This window comes from Tupaia chinensis, unplaced genomic scaffold (genome assembly GCF_000334495.1).
Source record: "Tupaia chinensis unplaced genomic scaffold, TupChi_1.0 Scaffold139767_1, whole genome shotgun sequence".
In the NCBI taxonomy this organism is placed as follows: domain Eukaryota; kingdom Metazoa; phylum Chordata; class Mammalia; order Scandentia; family Tupaiidae; genus Tupaia; species Tupaia belangeri.
In genome coordinates, this window is record NW_006199647.1 from 687,213 (window position 1) to 705,831 (window position 18,619).

Here is an 18,619-nt window from a genome sequence, read left to right on the forward strand (position 1 = left end):
TTCCCTTTCCCCATTCAATCAATAAATTGAAGAGGATCCAGTAGGAAGAGCTTGCACACATATCTGGCTAAGAAAACATCTTCTACTCACATATATATACACATGAGGCCTTTGAAAAGAGTACCCACGGGAGAAGAAGAACCAAGCCCAGGGAACATATGGATGACAAAGCTGTGGCTCTGTGTTGTTTTAGAAGTCCCCTAAACTCACTGTGAAGATATCCCATTTGAAACATTTGTACAGATCATCGCACTATTTCCAGTAATTCTTGTTAAGCCCTCCACCACCCCCAAATTAAGAGAACTGCGTGACTGCTTCAAAGAAAGCTATTTCCGCACACACAGCCTGCGTTCTAATGCCGAGAAAGACAGGTGAGATGCTGTGGGGTGACACCTCCTGTAGGCTGGATGCGTACAGAGACTCGGAGCCTGAACTTTCTCTGACATACGAACAGGTTTACATGTGTGTTAGGTTATACGTATTTTTTTCATTAAACCATTCATATGTTTTATCTTGATTCTTATAAATCTGACCTTTCCAAATTTCTGTTTGCTTAATGTGGTAGCTGACATACTGAGAGATAGTAATATAGTTAACATTACCCACAGAGAAACGTCTCAGCAATTGAGGAAGTGTTTTCTGCCTCTGATTCCCCACGTTTATGCCAGGAAAGCCTCTCTGCCAGCTGAGGGTCGTTTTTCAGTGAGCCTGCCCATTCCCGCCTGTTCTGAGCTCAGGAGTTTCACGAGTTTCATCCTAGGACACGCACAGCCAGTAGGTCAGGTCTGGGCCATAATTAAGAACTGGCTTGTTATTCCCCTCGAAGAGTTGCTGCCCCAGGAGATCGGACCTTCCGTGCACACAGTGTAGTAGGCTGTTGGGCAGTCACGATGCATTTTTCTGTGCAAAAATACGTTACGACTTTCTTAACAACCCAATACTTTAGGTTTTCTTTTTTCTTTCTTTCCACCCTCCACAGGACATGCTCAGAACATCCCGTCCCCGTAAAGACCTAGAGATCTACAGGGAGTTTAACTGGGAGAGTTCCTTCTGCTGGTGACTGAGTGACTTTACCCCTCGACAATTAAAACATGTATTTTTAAAAAGATGTGGAGTTAGGAAGGAGAGAAGGAGGTGATAAAACAACACATATTTGACCCATCCACACACTCGCTCTACCAGCAGACACACTCCAACTCACTCACCAGCCACACGCCCTGCTGCTGAGGCTTTACTTGGGAAAGGTCATGAGGCCACTCCTGCATGACGTGCACCACTGTGGTCATTGAGCTGTCGTGCTGGGAAGGCCACAGAGCCAGAGGCTGGCCGTGGGGTTTTGCCCTGTCGTGATTTCTGCGCTCTTCTGGGACTGTCGTTGTGGGAACGCCAATGCGATGACCTACAGCACCGTCCTCCAGCGGTGAGGAAAGGGCCTGGAAGATCCCTGGGGCTGATCTGCACTCGACGCAGTCGCTCATCTGTCTGAGCTAAGCAAGCAGCAAGCGTGGACATGCTGCACTTCCCCTCGGTATCGAGGAAAGTATCGCCAGACTCTGACCTGAAGCAGGAGGTCATAATGTGGGGCGGTGAGACTGACTCGAAGGATGGCATCTGGCCTGTGTCTGGGAGCAGAGGGTGCCCACTTCAGGGGACCCGCTTACTCCAGTCCTTTTCTCAGTATAACGTAAAACTGCGTTTAATGCAGTTCAAACGAGATCAGTGCTCCCATGTGTGAATCTATACTGTCCAGAGAGAATCTAAGCTGTGTTTATGAAAGGTGAGGTTTCACTAAACAACTGATAACCACTCTGGGGCTGGGGCCACGGCTCGGTGGTCGAGGGAGCTGGGTATCATGCGGTTGATCAGAGTTGGCATCCTGGACCTGGAGTCTTAAAAAACATGCCAGGTACATGTGGGACATGCCCCAGTACATGTGTGTGCATGCCCCTAACCCCAGCAGGGTGGAGAGATGGAGGAGGCCAGATCGTAGTACTAACACGTCTTACTGGGAGGGGGGTGCTTGCTCTCTCCTCTCTCCCTCTCCTCTCTCTCTGTCTCTCCTTGGCAAGTGCACATGCCATCTGGAAATTAAAAGAATCAATCAGGATGTTCCACTCTGAAGGTAGTGGGAACCGTACAGGATTATAGCAGGTCGGTCTTGGTTTCGACAGACACCACAGTCTTCCAGATATTTCTTTTACCAAATCACTGATTTGGAGAGCAGTTTAAGCTCAGTCTTTGGAGGCTAGCAGATGGACTCCCTCGTAGTTGACCATGGTTTGAATCCTAGACCCGGTGGCGTAAACACACCGGGCACGTGTGCATGCGTGTCCAAGATCCCAAGAGGAGAATGGAGGAGAAGGGATTGCGGCGTGGCCGTCCCCTCTGGGGGGTGATTTCTCACTTTGTCTTCCTGTTTCTCTCTGTCTCTCCAGTGAGTGCACATGCCCTATAGCAAAAATCTCTCTTAAACAAATAAACTCAGTCTTTAATTTTTAAAGACCAAGGGACCTAAAGTTAGATCATCTGAGAAGATTGGCTGCTTTTTGAAATTAAAAAAAAAAATGGATCTCTGACTAATCATTACTTTCAAATTTCTGAAATAACCGGTAGGAAAACTGAGGAGCTAGAGTACAATTTGTAGAGTTCTACTGGGTTCTCTGGAAAAGTCTCTACCTGAAACTGGGCCTGATGGGTCGTTACTCTAAACTCTTAGTTTCAGGAAAGAAATCTGTTTACGAATGAGAGGAATCTTAAAAGAACGTGAAAAGCCTCAAACTTTACTTCCATCCTAAGTGCGTAAACAAGCAAGGCCTTCCAGGGACCTCACGGACGTGGAGACACCGTCCTCACTGTGTCCTAAGGGTCTGCACTTCTCCAGGGGATCCACCCTCTCTCCCTCTTCTGCTAGTGAGGCAATCCACTTTCAACTCATGGTTTTGTCTGTAACATCAGCCACTGGGAGGCAGGGCAGAGGCATGGTCCTCGGAGGTTGACCCGAGCATAGAGTCACGTGTACGTGGGAGCTCCCCGCCTTTGCTATCTGAAGTCGGGCTACACTGGCTGGACGCTCAGACGGGAAACCGCTAACACTGCTCACCTGCCCTGACTCAGATGAGAACGTGCGTCCCACCATGTTCACTGCGTGTGTCTTTGTTCATGCTGAAGCGAGGCACACACGGTAAAACTGTAATGCCTCCAGGGAATGGCCGGTCACTGTGGGGCGACTACGCCTCAAGGTAAAACTTAGTCTGCCTAATGTGGCTTACATAACGGAATGCTCACAGCACGGGGCACGGGGCACGGGGCACAGGGCACATACATCAGCAGCAGGGAGCGGCAAGAGGAAACCAACGTGATTTTTAAAGAACTGTCCATCTTTCTCTATGGAGACAGTTTTGCAAACATTCATCTCTTCTCAGGAAAGACAGAAACATGCAGACTACGCTCAGACATGTAGGAGAAGCTGCTGGAATCCCAACTCCACTCACCATTGCTAGTTTCGAATAGCTGAGCACATGCAGACTCTAGTCCGAAGGCTCCTTTCACAAGCAGAGCTTGCTTTTGCATTTTGCTAGGGTCAGCATCAGCCTTTTAAACTGCAGAACAACCAATAAGGCTGTGTGCAAAGCACGAAACTGTACCGTGTGCAACAACCATGTTCATATCACACAGTGGACAGTAGCTCAGGACAGTGAATATGAGAACAGTCCAACGAGCACATGAGAGGTGGAGACGTTACCTTTTGTCCTGGACGACCAGATGCTCCGGGTTCTCCCTGCCCAAAGAAAACCAAAGATGAGAAGGACGGTCTTTAAAGAATCTCCCCAAACCCCTAGGCCTCCGGGGACTTCCATGGAGACAGCCCAGCCTCCCCGATCACGTGCTCGATCCCTTCTCCTCTGCCGCTCACTGGACAGAGAGGAAGATGACTGATGTCCTTGGGTAGCTCACACGCAAAAGCACTAATCTGCAAAATCAGCCGGGAAGGGAAGGCAAGGCAAAGCGAGACCTCTTATCTAAGTTTTTGTGAGATTTCCACAAATACTCGCTGTTTTTGGAAGCTGATTATTGTGTGCACACACGCATGCTCACAGCCATCAGACCTGGCACCATCGGAGTCGGGACTCCTGAGTACAAGCACGTGTAGGCTCTGCTTACCTTAATTCCTGCAGCAGACGACCCGGGGTCCCCCTAAAAGGAAAGCCATGACCGAGGGTGTGGCATGTGATAGGACAGGAGACGCCACCACCCTCCAACACAAGTGCCCAGAGGCACCCCTGGCTGCTGGCCCACTGTGCTCAAGACATCGGGCCAACCCGCCATCCAGGACGATGCAGCCAGCTGCCAGGGCAAAGCGCTTCCCTAAAACATGGTTTTATTTTGAAAGCAAGTATATAAGGACCGCACTCCTTGGAGTAAACGTAAATACACACACAAATCGCTTCCTTTGACATCGAGCTTAAAACACTATTCCGAGGGCCAGCTAGCGGCTGTGGTTAAGGCTGCTGGATGTCACACGGCTGACCGTGTGGTTTGGGTCCTGGACCTGGTGGCTGGAGAAACTCATCGGGTGTGTGTGTGGGTGCCCTAAATCCTGAGAAGATGGAGAAGTGATCGTGGGGTGATTTCTCATCACCTCCCACCCCCACCCTCACACGTCAGTAGTCACTAATGAGAAAAAAATAAAGTAGAAACTTTAGGAAAGAAAAGCGCTCAGGAAGGAAAAGAAAGCACATGTTGCTTTCGAGGACATAGCTGTACGTGCAGGCTCCTCTGACACGCGTGACTGCTACTACATGACGACAAGTGAGAGCGTCACCGAGCACAGGGGACCCGAGACCGCCTCAGCAGAGTGAGCTGATCGTGTCTCCAACCCCAGCAGTCAGCCGTGTTCCAAATGAGACTCAAAACAAACGTGGTGAATAAAGAGATGCGTCCATTTCTGCTGGGTCAGAAAGCCCTGGAGGCCGAGACAGGCGTGCAACGTTTTGCACAAGACGTGTCACTCACGAAGCTACGCCGACTTTGTGAGCTTTTATCTCCTCGGCCCTCACAGACCCTCCGGGAGAGACAGGACAGCGACGCCTCCTGTTCCGTAGACGAGGAAATGGAAGCAACTTGAGGTAACATGCATTTTGCACTGCTGTCTACCACCAAAGGTTCTCTTTATCAGAATGAGAGACAATTGCTGGCTTACTGCATTCTGATGACGGGGCACAAATGTCCTAATAAACTATGAATGAGAGGGCTTCCTTTCCCAGGGCTTTAATGGAGGGTGGGCAGATGACTGACAAGTGGGGAAAGACGGGCTCCCCCTCCCGTAGAGTGGAGGGAAGGACGCTTTCTGAGAGGCGGCTGCATTCGTGGACGTCCGAGTGGCTCCACTTGATGAATAGCGAAGAGTGCTATTTCTATGCTCTCTGTAAAGATTTAGAACTGTGAAATCTCAAGGAATTTTTATAACTTTTAAGTGGCAAAGCAACTGCAGGAACACCCGCAGGTCCAGCCTTTCCAAGGACGACGCTGCAGTGCTGGGGATGAAGCAGTTCCCATATCCTCCTCCCGGGGTGAAAGCGGGTATGGGGTTAAGGGTAGAAACCCAACTCTGTCTCGAGTATACCCTCTGCTTCGTATGTCAGTGGGTTTGGAGATAAACCCGACTTCACAATTTTTCATTCAGGCACTTCCTGCTGTTGCTTATGACAACCTGCGAATGCAGCCCTGCAGGTAAGTGTGCGTGCCTGTCCGCAGGCATATGTGCTCACGTGCAGTGGACAGGGCGGCTTATTGGCCTCCCTCATTAATTCACGCTGAGTGCGTACTGCCCAGCACGCTGTGAGGCCACGGTGCTGGGAGCTGCGTGTGAGCAGTGCCGTCACGACCCCTGCCTGTGCCCTGAACACACTCACCAGGGAGAGGCAGTGAGCGAGAGAAGAGACCAAGAAAGCTCCTCCCCGCCATGGGGCGCGCTCACCACAATCCCTTCTCCATTTCTCCCTCTTTTTGGAATTTTGGACATACACTCACATGTGCCCAGTGTGTTTCTTAAGTCTCTGGGTCTGGGACTTGAACCAACTTTTTAAAAATTTTTTTGAGGTTTATGCTATAGGGCACGTGCGCTCGCCAGAAAGACAGAGAGAGATAGAGAGACAGAAAGTGAGAAATCGCCCCCTGGGGGGATGGCCTCGCTGCAATCCCTAAGTGCTAAGGAGGGCCGTGCACTAGGTGCGGCCTGCACCAGGGAGGGGGCACCCCCGAGGCCTTCAGGTGAGACCTGAAGAAGCCAGTGTGGCCGGTGGCGGTCACAAGCACAGTGTGGGTCCTGAACAGGCTGGGAGAGTACGGACCAAAGGTGCTACCCAGAGGTGAGGTAGGCAGTGAAGTCAGAGAGGTGGAGACGGGAGGGCAGACGCAGGCCAGTGGGACCCCAGAGTCCACGGGCCCTTCTGGATTGGCAGAGCCACAGGGAAGGGGACAGTGGTGTGGCCAGGTCAATTGGCTTGCTGACCGATGCCCACGTGAGGGGGGAACATATGAGAAAGCAGCGTCTACCAGTGCTGCTGGGACCGCCACCCCCGAGGCTAGTGTGTCGCCCTGTGACGTCACTGTCCCTGATCCAGATTGGGCTCCTTTTTTTTGGAGAGGTTTTCTCTACAGGGCGCGTGCACTTGCCAGACAGAGAGAGACATAGAGACATAGAGACAGAAAGCAAGAAATCACCCCCTGGGGGGATGGTCACGCCGCAATCCCTTCTCCTCCATTCTCCTCTCGGGATCGTGGGCATGCATGCACACGTGCCTGGCGTGAGTTTTAAGCCATCGGGTCCGGGACGCGAACCACGGTCGACTACGTGGGAGTCCAGCGACATAGCCATTACGCTAACTGCTGGTTCCCGAGATGGGGCTCTTCTTGAATCCAGATCGTGCCGTCCTGGGCAGCCACAGAGGGCCCCGGCCCCGTGATCTCCGAGGTCCACGGCCCGGATGACCGATCTGGAAAGCCTTGGACTGCTTCCCCACCCAGAGACACTGAGTTGGGTTGAAGGGAAACTCTTACTAGAGTGAGCTGGCCAGTGATGTAACTTCCTCCCTCAGTGGCAGAAAAGAAATTTCTGTTTAACCTGGTACTTTTCCATCCAGCTCCATAAATGATGAATGAGTTTTACATACTGAATGCAGAGGCCAGGAGAAGGGTGTTTCCAACATGCTGGAAACAAATCATATGACAGAAGCAGGAAATGTTTAAAAAACACATCAAAAATTATATTCCAATTACAGCATTCTTGGGATGAATGCGACAGGTCAGATTACATACTGTACACATCGCAGATTCCCATTTACAATCCCCCGTCTGACCCACTGTAGGTTTATAGATGTGATTTCCGTTTTAACTGGAGGATTTCTGACACTTAGTTTCAGCTGACTAATAAAAGTTTTGATAAAAAAATCCATTTGATTTCAATTTCCATTTGGTAGGAAAAGGTAATATTTACTGAGAGTTTCTTAGATGTGAGTCAGAATGGCAAATGATTTGCATTAACATATAAAATAAGTACATTATTCCTTAAAGATGATTCAGTCTTTTCAAAGAAAAATGTTGCTTTACTATTGTAAAATTAAATTGCCAAAAATGTGCAATAAAGAAACAATTATTGACCTATGTTCCAAAGTGAAGCTTTAAAAATATGTTTTCGAAATCATAAAATTCTTGACATAAACCCACATATGCGCAGTTTGGACTCGGTATACATTTTTCTCACTTCAAGAAACGGCCCTTCATATTGATCTTCTCTCTTGTGAGCAGAGTTTGGCAACCGCGTCAAACCCAGTTGTCCACCTCTGCGAGACCCACGGGTTAGGAATGCTTTTTACCTTTCCAAGTGGCGAAAAGAATCAAAATAACTGTAATATTCTATGACACATGAAAACGACATGAAACTAAAGCTTGGGTGTCCAGGAATCGGGTCTGACTGGAACACAGCCACGCTCCCTTGCTGATGACTGTACGTGGCTGCACGCACATTACAACCGCAGCGCGGAGTGGCTGTGACAGAGACCAGCTGGCTCACAGAATCTAAAATATTTACTTTGCGGTCCTTTACAGAAAAGGTTTGCTGAGCACAAACAAGAAAGTTCAGTAGACCCTCCTGGCTGATATTCCCAGAGTTGCACGTTGGACTTCGGGGGCGGGCAGCGTGGCCCATCCGACTCCTCTGTCGTCACGTCCTCTTTGCTGGATAAATCAGTGGACGACAGTGGTGCTCACGGGGCATTTTGTTCCCTGGCACCCTGGCAATTCGGAGACAGGCTCGGCTGTCACAGCTAAGGGGCGCTACTGGCAGCTAGTGGGTAGAGGCCAAGAGAGATGCCAGACATCTGTCTGCCCCACCTCAGAAACTACCTGGCCCGGGACCAGCAGATGGCATACTGGTGACATCGCTGGATGCCCATGTAGTTGACTGTGGTTCAAGTCCTGGACTTGGCTTCTTAAAAACTCACACTGGGCATGTGTGCATGCATGCCCAAAATCCCAAGAGGAGAATGGAGAATGCAGTGTGGCATCCCTATGGGGGGTGACTTCTTGCTTTCTGTCTCTATCTCTCTGGTGAGTGCACACACACCCTATTGCAAAAATCTATCTCTTAAAAACAAAAAAAAGAAACTACATGGCCCCGAATGCCACCAGTGCTGTAGCTGAGAAAACCAGGTCTAAGTGAAACCAGGGGTCCCCTCTGAGTTCCAGACAACTCTTGAAATGCGAATACAGTTTGGTTTGGTGACAGTCATGCATTCCTAATGCCCAAGCCAGAGCTACATTAATATTTAAGAGAAAGATATTTCTTATTTGCGGGTGTGCTTTCATGACTATTATCCATTTTCAAAGAAGAATGGTCTCATTCTCGATTATAAGCCTAAATGAATCTTTTTAAAATCAGTCAATCACTTGATTTAAATTAAAATCCAGGGAACCAGCAGTTAGCGTAATGGCTATGTCACTGGACTCCCACGTAGTTGACCGCGGTTCGTGTCCCGGACCCGGTGGCTTAAAACTCATGCCAGGCACGTGCGCGTGCATGACCAAGATCCCGAGAGGAGAATGGAGGAGAAGGGATTGTGGCGTGACCATCCCCCCTGGGGGGTGATTTCTCACTTTCTGTCTCTCTGTCTCTCTCTGTCTGTTTGGCGAGCGCATGCGCCCTATAGCGGAACCCTCTCCAAAAAAAAAAAAAAATTCATCTCACTCTATTCTATTTTCAGTTTGTTAAAAGATTTTCTTTTTACTTTTAAACACACAGCCCGGAAGTAAGATACCCTCCACATCAGAGATGCCCACAGGGCCTGGATCCGAGCACGGGGTGCCGTGGCCACCCATAGACTCCTGCATCGTCCGTTGGCGATAGCTCAAAGGACTAAGAAGAAAAGACAATGCAAAGGCTAACCAGAGGTTCGGACTTAGGGACGTCAAGTCGAGGCAAGTTTTCACGAGTGTGTTTCCTCCAAAGATTGGGAAAAACGGAGTCACTCAGAAAGCTATTTTATATGCCTGCACCTGTAGGGAGTACCCATTTACATGTGGACAAGTAGGTATTTTACTCCTTGACAGCCACATTCCTGGAAACTTAGCTACACGTTTTCCAGAATTTGCAACGTGCCATTTTACTTTGAAAATACTTATATTTGTGGGTAAGAGCTTGTAGAACGTTTTCTAAATCACACATGCAATTGTATGTGTACAATTGTGTGCGTGTGTGTAGTAGTGTGTGTGTACTTGCTGACGAGAGAAACACAGAGAGAGAGACAGGGAAGGTGAGGAGTCACGCGCCAGAGGGACGGCCGTGCCATCGCCGCTTCTCTCCCATTCTCTTGGGATTGTGAGCACACACACACACACACACCGTCATGTCTCCCAGGCCGCCAGGTCTGGGACGTGGAGCGCAGGCGGCCATGCCATCAGCCACCTGAGCACCCGCTGGCCCTGAGAGTCCGTGACTGGGCCGTGGAGGGTCTGAAAGCCCCATCTGTGTACACGGCCCTCTCCCTCCCACCCCTCCGGAAACCCCGTCTGTATTCACGTGACGACATGCCGCTCTCCCTCACGCCCTGTCGTACGAACCCCATTTGTGCACACGCAATGGCACGCCCGCTCTCCCACATGCCCCGTCATAGCTCACACCACAGTATACACGGCCCACCCGCTCTCCCACACGCCCCGTCATAGCTCACACCATGGTACACGACACGCCACGCCCGTTCTCTCACACGCCCCGTCGTAGCTCACACCACAGTACACACGGCCCACCCGCTCTCCCACACGCCCCGTCGTAGCTCACACCACGGTACACGACACGCCCGCTCTCCCACACGCCCCGTCATAGCTCACACCATGGTACACAACACGCCCGCTCTCCCTTACACTGTACCTTTTCGCCTGTGTCTCCTTTAGGGCCACTCTCTCCAGCATCTCCCTGGGGAGAGGAGAAAGAAATACGTGTGAAATATTCTGGTGACACGAAGCAGAGTCTTCCGCATTGTCCTGGCAGTGGCCTGAGGTCAGCAGAGCAGAGGTACAAACGGAATGCGGAATGTCTCTGCCCGGGGCCAAGAGCTGACATCACTCAGGCCCCGCACTCTCTCACGCCTCTGCTCCAAGCTCCCCTGTCCCCTGATAGTGCCAGGTGCCAACCCCTCTTCTCCTCACCCCATTCCTGCCGCCTGGACCACGCCCCCACCTGCATAGGTCCTGCCCACCTGTGTAAGTCCAGCCCACCTTAGTGCCCCTGGCCAGGACTGCAGGCATGACACTCACACCAGGCACGTGAGTGTGCACGTCTGAAATCCCGAGAGGAGGATGGAGAAGGAACTGCAGTGTGGCATCCCCTCTGGGGGGTGACTTCTCCCTTTCTGTCTCTCTGTCAGGTACACGTACCCTATAGCAAAACAAAAGCAAAAACACAAAAACTCTCTAAAAAAGAAAAAAAAAAAACCTGAAAAAACCTGGGACCAGGTGGCCATTTCCCCGGACCTACATGGCCCTGGGCGACGTTTGTGAAATGACCATCATGTTCATTAGAAAACTGTGTTTTTGAATCACAGTAACATGGTTTTGGGAGTTTATGGTGTGTGATGTGGGGGCCTCCTGTGGCCATTTCTTCACTGACACCCCTCGGGACTGCAGAGCCGTGGTCTGGGACATCACTGAGCCACGTCTGACGGCTCACGTCCTCACGTCCTCACGTCCCTGGCGGTGTGCAGGGAGACGTCGGGGCGGGCAGGCGGGCCGTGCCCACTGCACATGGCGGTGACGCGGGTGGAACACCACGACGATACGCGCTAGGCAGCGCTGTGCGCAGCGATGAGGATGGCGTGGAGCACAAGGCAGGCACTAAGGAGGACAAGGTGCCAGGGCCCCTGTGATGCACCAGCGGGAATGCCTTCCCTAGCTTCGTGGCAGGTCAGCTTTCTAGCGTTTAAAAATTTCCTTAAAACCAGAGAAACTATTAGTAATGGCTTCTTGGGAGAATGACAGAGAGGAGGCGGGAGAGGGGGGTCTTCCACTTTTCCTCTGTATTTTCTTTCCTAGTTTTAGGTGAGCAGGTAACTCCCCAGGATGGTGTGCCTGTGTGACGAGACGCAGCCGCAGCCCCGCAGCCCCGCAGCCCTGCAGCCCTGCAGCCCCATGCCAGGTGAGTAACATGCCTTTCCCTCCTTCACTTCTGCGCGGACAACTTGTCCAATGACTGGTTAATTTCAGGTTAATTGCCAAGGACCAGCTGGATGCCCAATATGTGGACTGGTAGTCAGTTATGAGGGACTTTGACAGGCAGCTTATCTGCGTGCCTTAAAAAAAATGCTTAGAAATCCCTTGATTGAAAAGCAAAGCAAACAAGCCAAGCAAACCTTTTCTGTTCTTTCTTTCCTGAGAAAAACTGGCTGAGAGTAGCCGTACAGTGGGGGCTCTAACTGCACTGTCCTCACGCAATGGCCTTTTGCATCCCTCTCTTTCCATTTAAATAAATGCCTTTTGTTGCTGTTGTTTTAGAAGGCTGAAAATAGAATCAAGAATTGTTCTTGATCTTTGGATGAGCTTATTTGGGGATTCGAGGTTGGCACTGACATGTCAGGAGGGTCCTACCTCTCCTGACAAGCCTGGTCAGTGTCCTGTCGGCTACCTAGTCAGTACACTTTACACTTCTCAAACACATTATAGTCAATGCCAGAGAACCGGGAGGTGGGCTGGGCCTGCCCTGAGAGTGTAGGAGCCATCAGCACAGACCCTACAGCAGAAGGGAGGGCCGGCGGAACTGACAGCGAGGCCCGCTCTCCCCTGCTTACTCCTTTTGGTTTGTACAGGAATTCTCCGTGGAGCAACTGCAGATCATTGCTGCAGGGAAACCTCTGCCCCGCTTTGACCTGGGACACACGAAGCAGCGGAGAGAGGTGTGGGTGCTTCGGAGAAGTACTGGGATGGCTTTAGCAAGTAGACGGGACAGAGGTGTTGCAGGCCTGGGGATATCTGAGAGCAGTTTACGAGCTTTACACAGGATGTCTAGAATTTCTCCCTCTCTCTCATTTCTTTAAAGATTAGTACTTGAATTTCTCTCTGTAAATACGAAGTACACTATTTTCTCCTTCCACTGATTAAGTTTGAAGAAAAATTCCAAACAGCAGGGCTCATTATCTCTCTTTGCCTGTCAGTGTTATCCTCCCATCCAGCCGGCCATCCCTGCCATCTGGGCACATCTCTGGGGGAGAGCAAGGGTCAGCAGAGGCAGCATCATCCTCACCTTCTCTCCTCGATCTCCAGGTTCTCCCTGAACAAGAGAGCAGAGATTAGGTGACGTTAAATTATGAACATGGAATAAAAGCAGCATCAAACAAAACAAACACGAACACACTTGCTAAATGACATGTGGCATGCTCTCTTTTGACTATAGGTAGTCACAGTTTGAATGCAAATGGTGAGATGACTCTCCAGGAAAATTTGGACATGGGTATCACTATCAAATGTAATATGACGCTTTTGCTTCTACAGGGCTAAGGAAATGTATTCGAGGATTATCACCTGGAAACTGGCCTCTGAGGACCTGGGGAGAACACTGACGTGGCCTGAGAGGTCTCTTGGTCTGCTCCTTCTCATCCAGGACCAATGCGGAGGACTGGCATTGGTCCTGGATGAGAAGGACCAATCCACTGGGCCTGATTCAAAGCACCCCTATACATGGCTATTTCATGGATCTGGTGTCCTGGTGGTTGTCCAGTCTGCCTCTCCCCAAAATGATTGTTGATAGTCCTGGGCTTGAACTCCTCACGGTGTCACTTATTCCCTTCATCTGTGGCTGACTGGCATGCTCCCGATAGCGTGTGTTTAGGAGGCCTCATTGCCTTCAGCATGGGCAGACTCTGAGTGAGTGCAGGAGAGACGTCCTCACTCACAATGACGGCCAGGAGAGCAGAGAACAAAAACGCAAAATTCTGGACTGAAGAGGATCTTATTTCCGCTTTTCCCAGGAGAGGGCAAAGGCTGGAGTGGCAGAGTTCTAAAGCAAAGCACACACATTATGACCGTCTGAACTGCTTGGCTAAATGTTGCCATGAGATCAGGCTGCCTTTTTTAAAAGGTGGTGTAAGGTGATCATTGTGGGTTGTGTTTATTGTTTGTCTTAGTTATAACCCACTCTGTGTATCAGTTTGAAGGCAAAACTCATTTTGTGGAACTCATTCTGACCTTTCGACTTGCTGAATTCCTGGCCACCTCCACCATTCAAAGGCCATCCTGGTGGTCGCTAGGCAACCCTAGAATAGCACTAGGAACATGCAATAAGTGTTGGCCCCTATCATTTTAGCATAGGGCAAGAGAGGGAAGAAGAAAGAAAAGTGGTTGTCATCCCAGAAGGAATATTTTCTTTCCTCTCTTGCGGGACAAAGGACAGGTCTATAAATTATGAGCTGTCCTAGGCACCTGTCAATAGCAACGTGATCTTCGAAATCAGCTGACAAGCACCTGTGGGTACAGATACATACCAGCACAGCTGACGGGATTAGACATCAGTTTGGTACTTCAAGGGATGTTCACTTATCAAAGGACTAAGGATCTGTCTCCTGCTTGGTTTAAACTGAACTGTCACCAACATTTTTATATGTCACAGATTCATCTGCTCTTCAAGAAACAAAGGAAACGTGCACTCCAAAAAACCCTCAGTACATTTCCCCTATTTAGTAATTCAGCCTATATCCATCTTAAAATTTAGGAAGCTTTTTCTGCTCTTTGTCTGATTTCCGGTAATGTTCAAGGGTAAGAGGTGACCATCTCTTGAGCAAAAGCCCTAGTGGCACTGTGAGCATCATCTTCCGTAAGGCTTAGACACGTGCACATGTAGGCAGGATGGACATGGCTTTCGTTTTTATGTGCCCATTAAGAAGTAAAACGGCAATGGTCATGTTTGAAACACGGACTTTCACATGTTACTAAAGGTTCCAGGACAAAGTTTGTAGGAAATCTTATTCTACTTGTTTTTCCGACTCTTTAATGCAAATGAAAATACAAACATAATTTATTCATTGGTCACAAAGTTCTATGGTAGAGCATGCTATCCTACTGACATACAATCCATTCAAGTGCAACCAACGGAACCTAAAAAAATTGTAACAGTTTACAATGTCATGGGAATTCATGTGTCAAATGATCCCACGTTGTTTTATTTGTACTAACCTTTGATCCTGGTATTCCATTCTGTCCTACTGCTCCAGGCAACCCAGGCTCGCCCTCAAAATAAAAATAGATACTACTAAGTAAAAGACACAAAATCGATATATAATATAGGTCATTACGAGTCAAAATCAATATGTAATATAGATCATTGAAGAAGATCACCATCCAGTAATGCCCTAGAAATAGAGAATAAGGTGACTGTTACTGAAAATGCAAGCCAGCCCATCTGGTCCCGACTCCATGTGCCAGGAACAGGGGCACAATAGAGTGACTCTCCTTTGTTGTCTTCCATGAAGAGAGCTCGAGCAGCTTATCAACGGAACTAAAATCTAGTGTGCTGCTGGGAACAAGGTTGGCATCAAATAAATGTTTGTCGAATGAGTGAAAAATACCAAAATACCTGACAATGTAACCGTCTCTTGTTGGAGAACTTTTAGGTGATCCACCAGCTTAGAAGAATACAGACTAAATTCTTTTTTTTTTTTTTTTTTTTTTGTTATAGGGTGTGTACGCTCTCCAGAAACACAGAGAGAGACAGAGAGACAGAAAGCAAGAAATTCCCCCCCACCCCCCCAAGGGGATGGCCACTCCGCAATCCTTCTCCATTCTCCTCTCGGGATCTTGGGCACATATGCACACGTGCCCAGCGTGAGTTTAAGCCACCCGATCTGGAACTTCAACTGTGGTCGACCACATAGGAGTCCAGCAACATAGTCGTTACACCAACTGCTGGTCCCAAAGACTAAGTTCTAATATTTTCAAATTAGATTGAATCAAGTGAATATTTACAAATCTAAATATTGAAGAATATACATTTCTTGGGACACCTAATTCATTTAGACACATTTGACACAAAGGTAAAAACTGGCTTTGAGTTCTCTTTCCATTTTATTGTAAAAATCATTAGAATAAAATATTCAGATTTAGGTCTCATGGTCATCTTGAATGATAAGTTTTGGAAAAAAGATAAAAGATACTAGAGTAGGGCCAGAAGGTGGTATGGTGGTTAAGGTGCTGGACTCCCACGTGGCCAACCAAGGTTCGAGTCCCAGACCTGGTGGCTGCTTTCACACTTCCCCTTCTCGTTCTCTCTCTGGTGAGCAGATGAGTCCTGTAGCAAATTTTAAAAAAATAAATGAAATTAAATAATATTTTTGAAAAGCTACTAGGCTAGAAAAGTTTCCTATTTCAGAAAGATGTGTATGCTCTTTCTAGACTTTGGGCTGACACAGTTGCTTTCCAACAAGTAAAAGTCCCGCGATGTGCTCAGAAGCAAAGGGAAGGTACGCCCTTTGCATCCACGTGGCCTGGATGTCCATCAGCCCTACTTGCGTGTCCACTGCACAGCCCCAGGCCCCGCACTCCCCATGCTCCAGCTCCTGGACCGCGTGTCTCCCACTAAGGGTTGCAAATGGCCTCTGCTGTTTTTAAAAATAGATTTTATTTTTCAGAGCAGTTTTAGGCTCACTGCAAACTTGTTTTTTAAGAATGGCAGGAATTGTGCCCGTTTTATATTTGTGCTCTCAGCTTCAAAAACGCACACAATTATTAATAGCGGTAATATTTCTTAAGTACCAGGATCTTTACATTCATGAACTCAGTTCTCGCAAACTTCTGAGCAAAGAACTATTTCAAATCCCTACTTTATAATGTGGAAAATGCAAAGGCAGAGAGGTTAATTGATTTGTCCAGATTTACACAACTAAGTCCAATACTTGAATTTTCATGGTCTGGCTCAGGAAACTGTCTCCCCACGCTACGTTACACTGTGACCGAGTGAGTCCGGAAAGTGGGAGAAAGCGGGTGACGGCCACTTCCAGCCTCACGTTCGGCTATTTGGTTTCTCCATCCCATTTACACGCGACTTTGCAGAATGTACAGAAGTGAATTAAATACAACTTACATAAAGCTGGTTTATGGGTACCCACGAGATAACTAAAGCGAAGTGAAGCTGTACGGTATCTTCCTAGGAGTGCGAAAAGCGCTGCACTGTCATATTGGGCTATTCTACTTGCGGAAGTCAGCATCCTGGATCAAACCCGCTCCCTGTGTAAGTGCAATGCTTGCACTTTCCTCGGCAAAATGGCCAAACGTTGACTTGAATAACAATGGCCATTGTGGGGAAACTTTGAAGTGCCATTTGTCCATCACGAAGGGTAAAAACTTGGAAACAGGTACACCCTGAAAGAGGACCATCGCCTACTCGGTGACTGAGAAGAGAGGGTGCAGTCTGCTTCCTTCAGAAATCCTCAGCAGGACACACTAATACAACTCACGGTTAATGCAGGTCGGAGATGCCGCCAGGAAACAATACAAGCTTTGTTTTGACTGTCAAAGAATAACCATGGTAGCAGAGTTATTGAAAAGAAAAGAAAAAGAAAGGTTAAGCCCCTGGAACCAGACAAAATGCATGCTGAGATTTGGAAGCAAGGGAGAGAAACATTGCCTGGCATCGTCCTAACAGTCTCCTTAATATATGAACGTCGAGGGACCAACGCTTGATCCTTTTCTTCTTTGATTTTATATATTGTTAAAATAACTTTTAACATAAAAGGGACCCAGAAAATGCCATCTGCAATCCCACCAGTGTATCATAATTTTCTTCATTCTGTTCCTTTTCCTCCTAGTTTAATTTATGCTTATATATTTTCAAGCAATTGTAAACGTGCTGCATGGTTGGACATTCTGAATTTATTTTTAGAGTTTTTTAGATTTTTTTTTTCTTTTTGCTACAGTGTGTGTGTGCTCACAGGAGAAACTGAGATAGAAGCGAGAAATCATCCCCCCGGGGAATGGCCACACCTCAATCCCTCCTCCTCCATTCTCCTCTCAGGATCTTGGGCACGCGCACCCGTGAGCCTGAGTTTTAAGCTACAAAGTTCAGGACTTGAACCGTGGTCTACTACGTGCAAGTCCAGCAATGTAGCCATTATGCCATCTGCTGGTCCTGGACATTCTGAATTTTTAATATCTTTATACCACATGTGTGTTTACACGTGGTATTCACAACTGCCTTGCAAATGGCTTGACCATCACCTCTCCCGGGCAGGTGTGGCCCATGCTATCCACGCCGCACGCACAGTACTCATCCCTGCCTTGTTTCTGATGTTCACATTCTTTGTCAACTTATTTGATGATAATAAATTCCCTGTTCTTTTGTTTTTTAATCACCAGGGGGTGCATGAGCTACAGAGATCACCCCCAGAGGGGCCTGGCCATGCCGCAGTCCCTTCCCCTCACTCCTCCTTCCTGTCGGGATTCTGGGCATGCACACATGCCCGAAGCCGTCGAGGCCAGGATTCAACCTGCCGTCAGCCATGTAGGATGAGCTCCCACAAGCACTGAGCTACAGGGCTGGCCCCTCCGGACTGTTTTATTAGTCAGTGGAGACGCTTATTGCACTCACTGCACATTTCTAAAACTGCTCTGCGTTCTGACTTCTGTCCTTCTGCCAGAGGGTATGTCCACACATTGGAGGGACTGTGTGTGTTTGGGGTCGGGGGGTAGTGAGAAAGCACCCCCCGTGGGGCATGGTCATGCTGCAATCCCTTCTCCTCCACTTCCCCTTCTTTCAGGACTTTGGGCACCCACTCACACATGCCCAGCTGTGCAGTCGGCCATGTGGAATCTAGCTGCCTTACTGACCACGCCGCAGGGTGGCCCTTACTGCATTAGTAGGCTCTCACTGTGTCTATTTTTACTTTGCCAGCACTGGATATCAGTGTTTTCACTAATTTTATTTATTTATTTTTTAGAGGTTTTTGCCTTGGGGCATGCATGCTCACTGGAGAGAGAGACAGACAGACAGAGACTGAGAGGAAAAGTGGGACATCACCCCCCGGGTGGACGGCCACTGTAACTCCTTCTCCTCTACTCTCCTCCTGGGATCTTGGGCATGCACACACAT

The 18,619-nt window shown here is 48.7% G+C and overlaps 1 protein-coding gene across 1 annotated transcript in view; it reads right to left on the minus strand.

Annotated features, from left to right (window-relative positions):
• LOC102488773 (collagen alpha-1(XXV) chain) overlaps window positions 1-18,619 on the minus strand; it is a 307,254-nt gene that overhangs the window by 22,362 nt on the left and 266,273 nt on the right. The window contains exons 13-17 of the mRNA XM_027765823.1: window positions 14,713-14,766; window positions 12,788-12,814; window positions 10,424-10,468; window positions 4,162-4,194; window positions 3,743-3,778 (exon numbers count right to left, since the gene is read on the minus strand). Of these exons, the coding sequence (XP_027621624.1) occupies window positions 3,743-3,778; window positions 4,162-4,194; window positions 10,424-10,468; window positions 12,788-12,814; window positions 14,713-14,766 (195 nt within the window). The remainder of the gene's footprint in view (window positions 1-3,742; window positions 3,779-4,161; window positions 4,195-10,423; window positions 10,469-12,787; window positions 12,815-14,712; window positions 14,767-18,619) is intronic.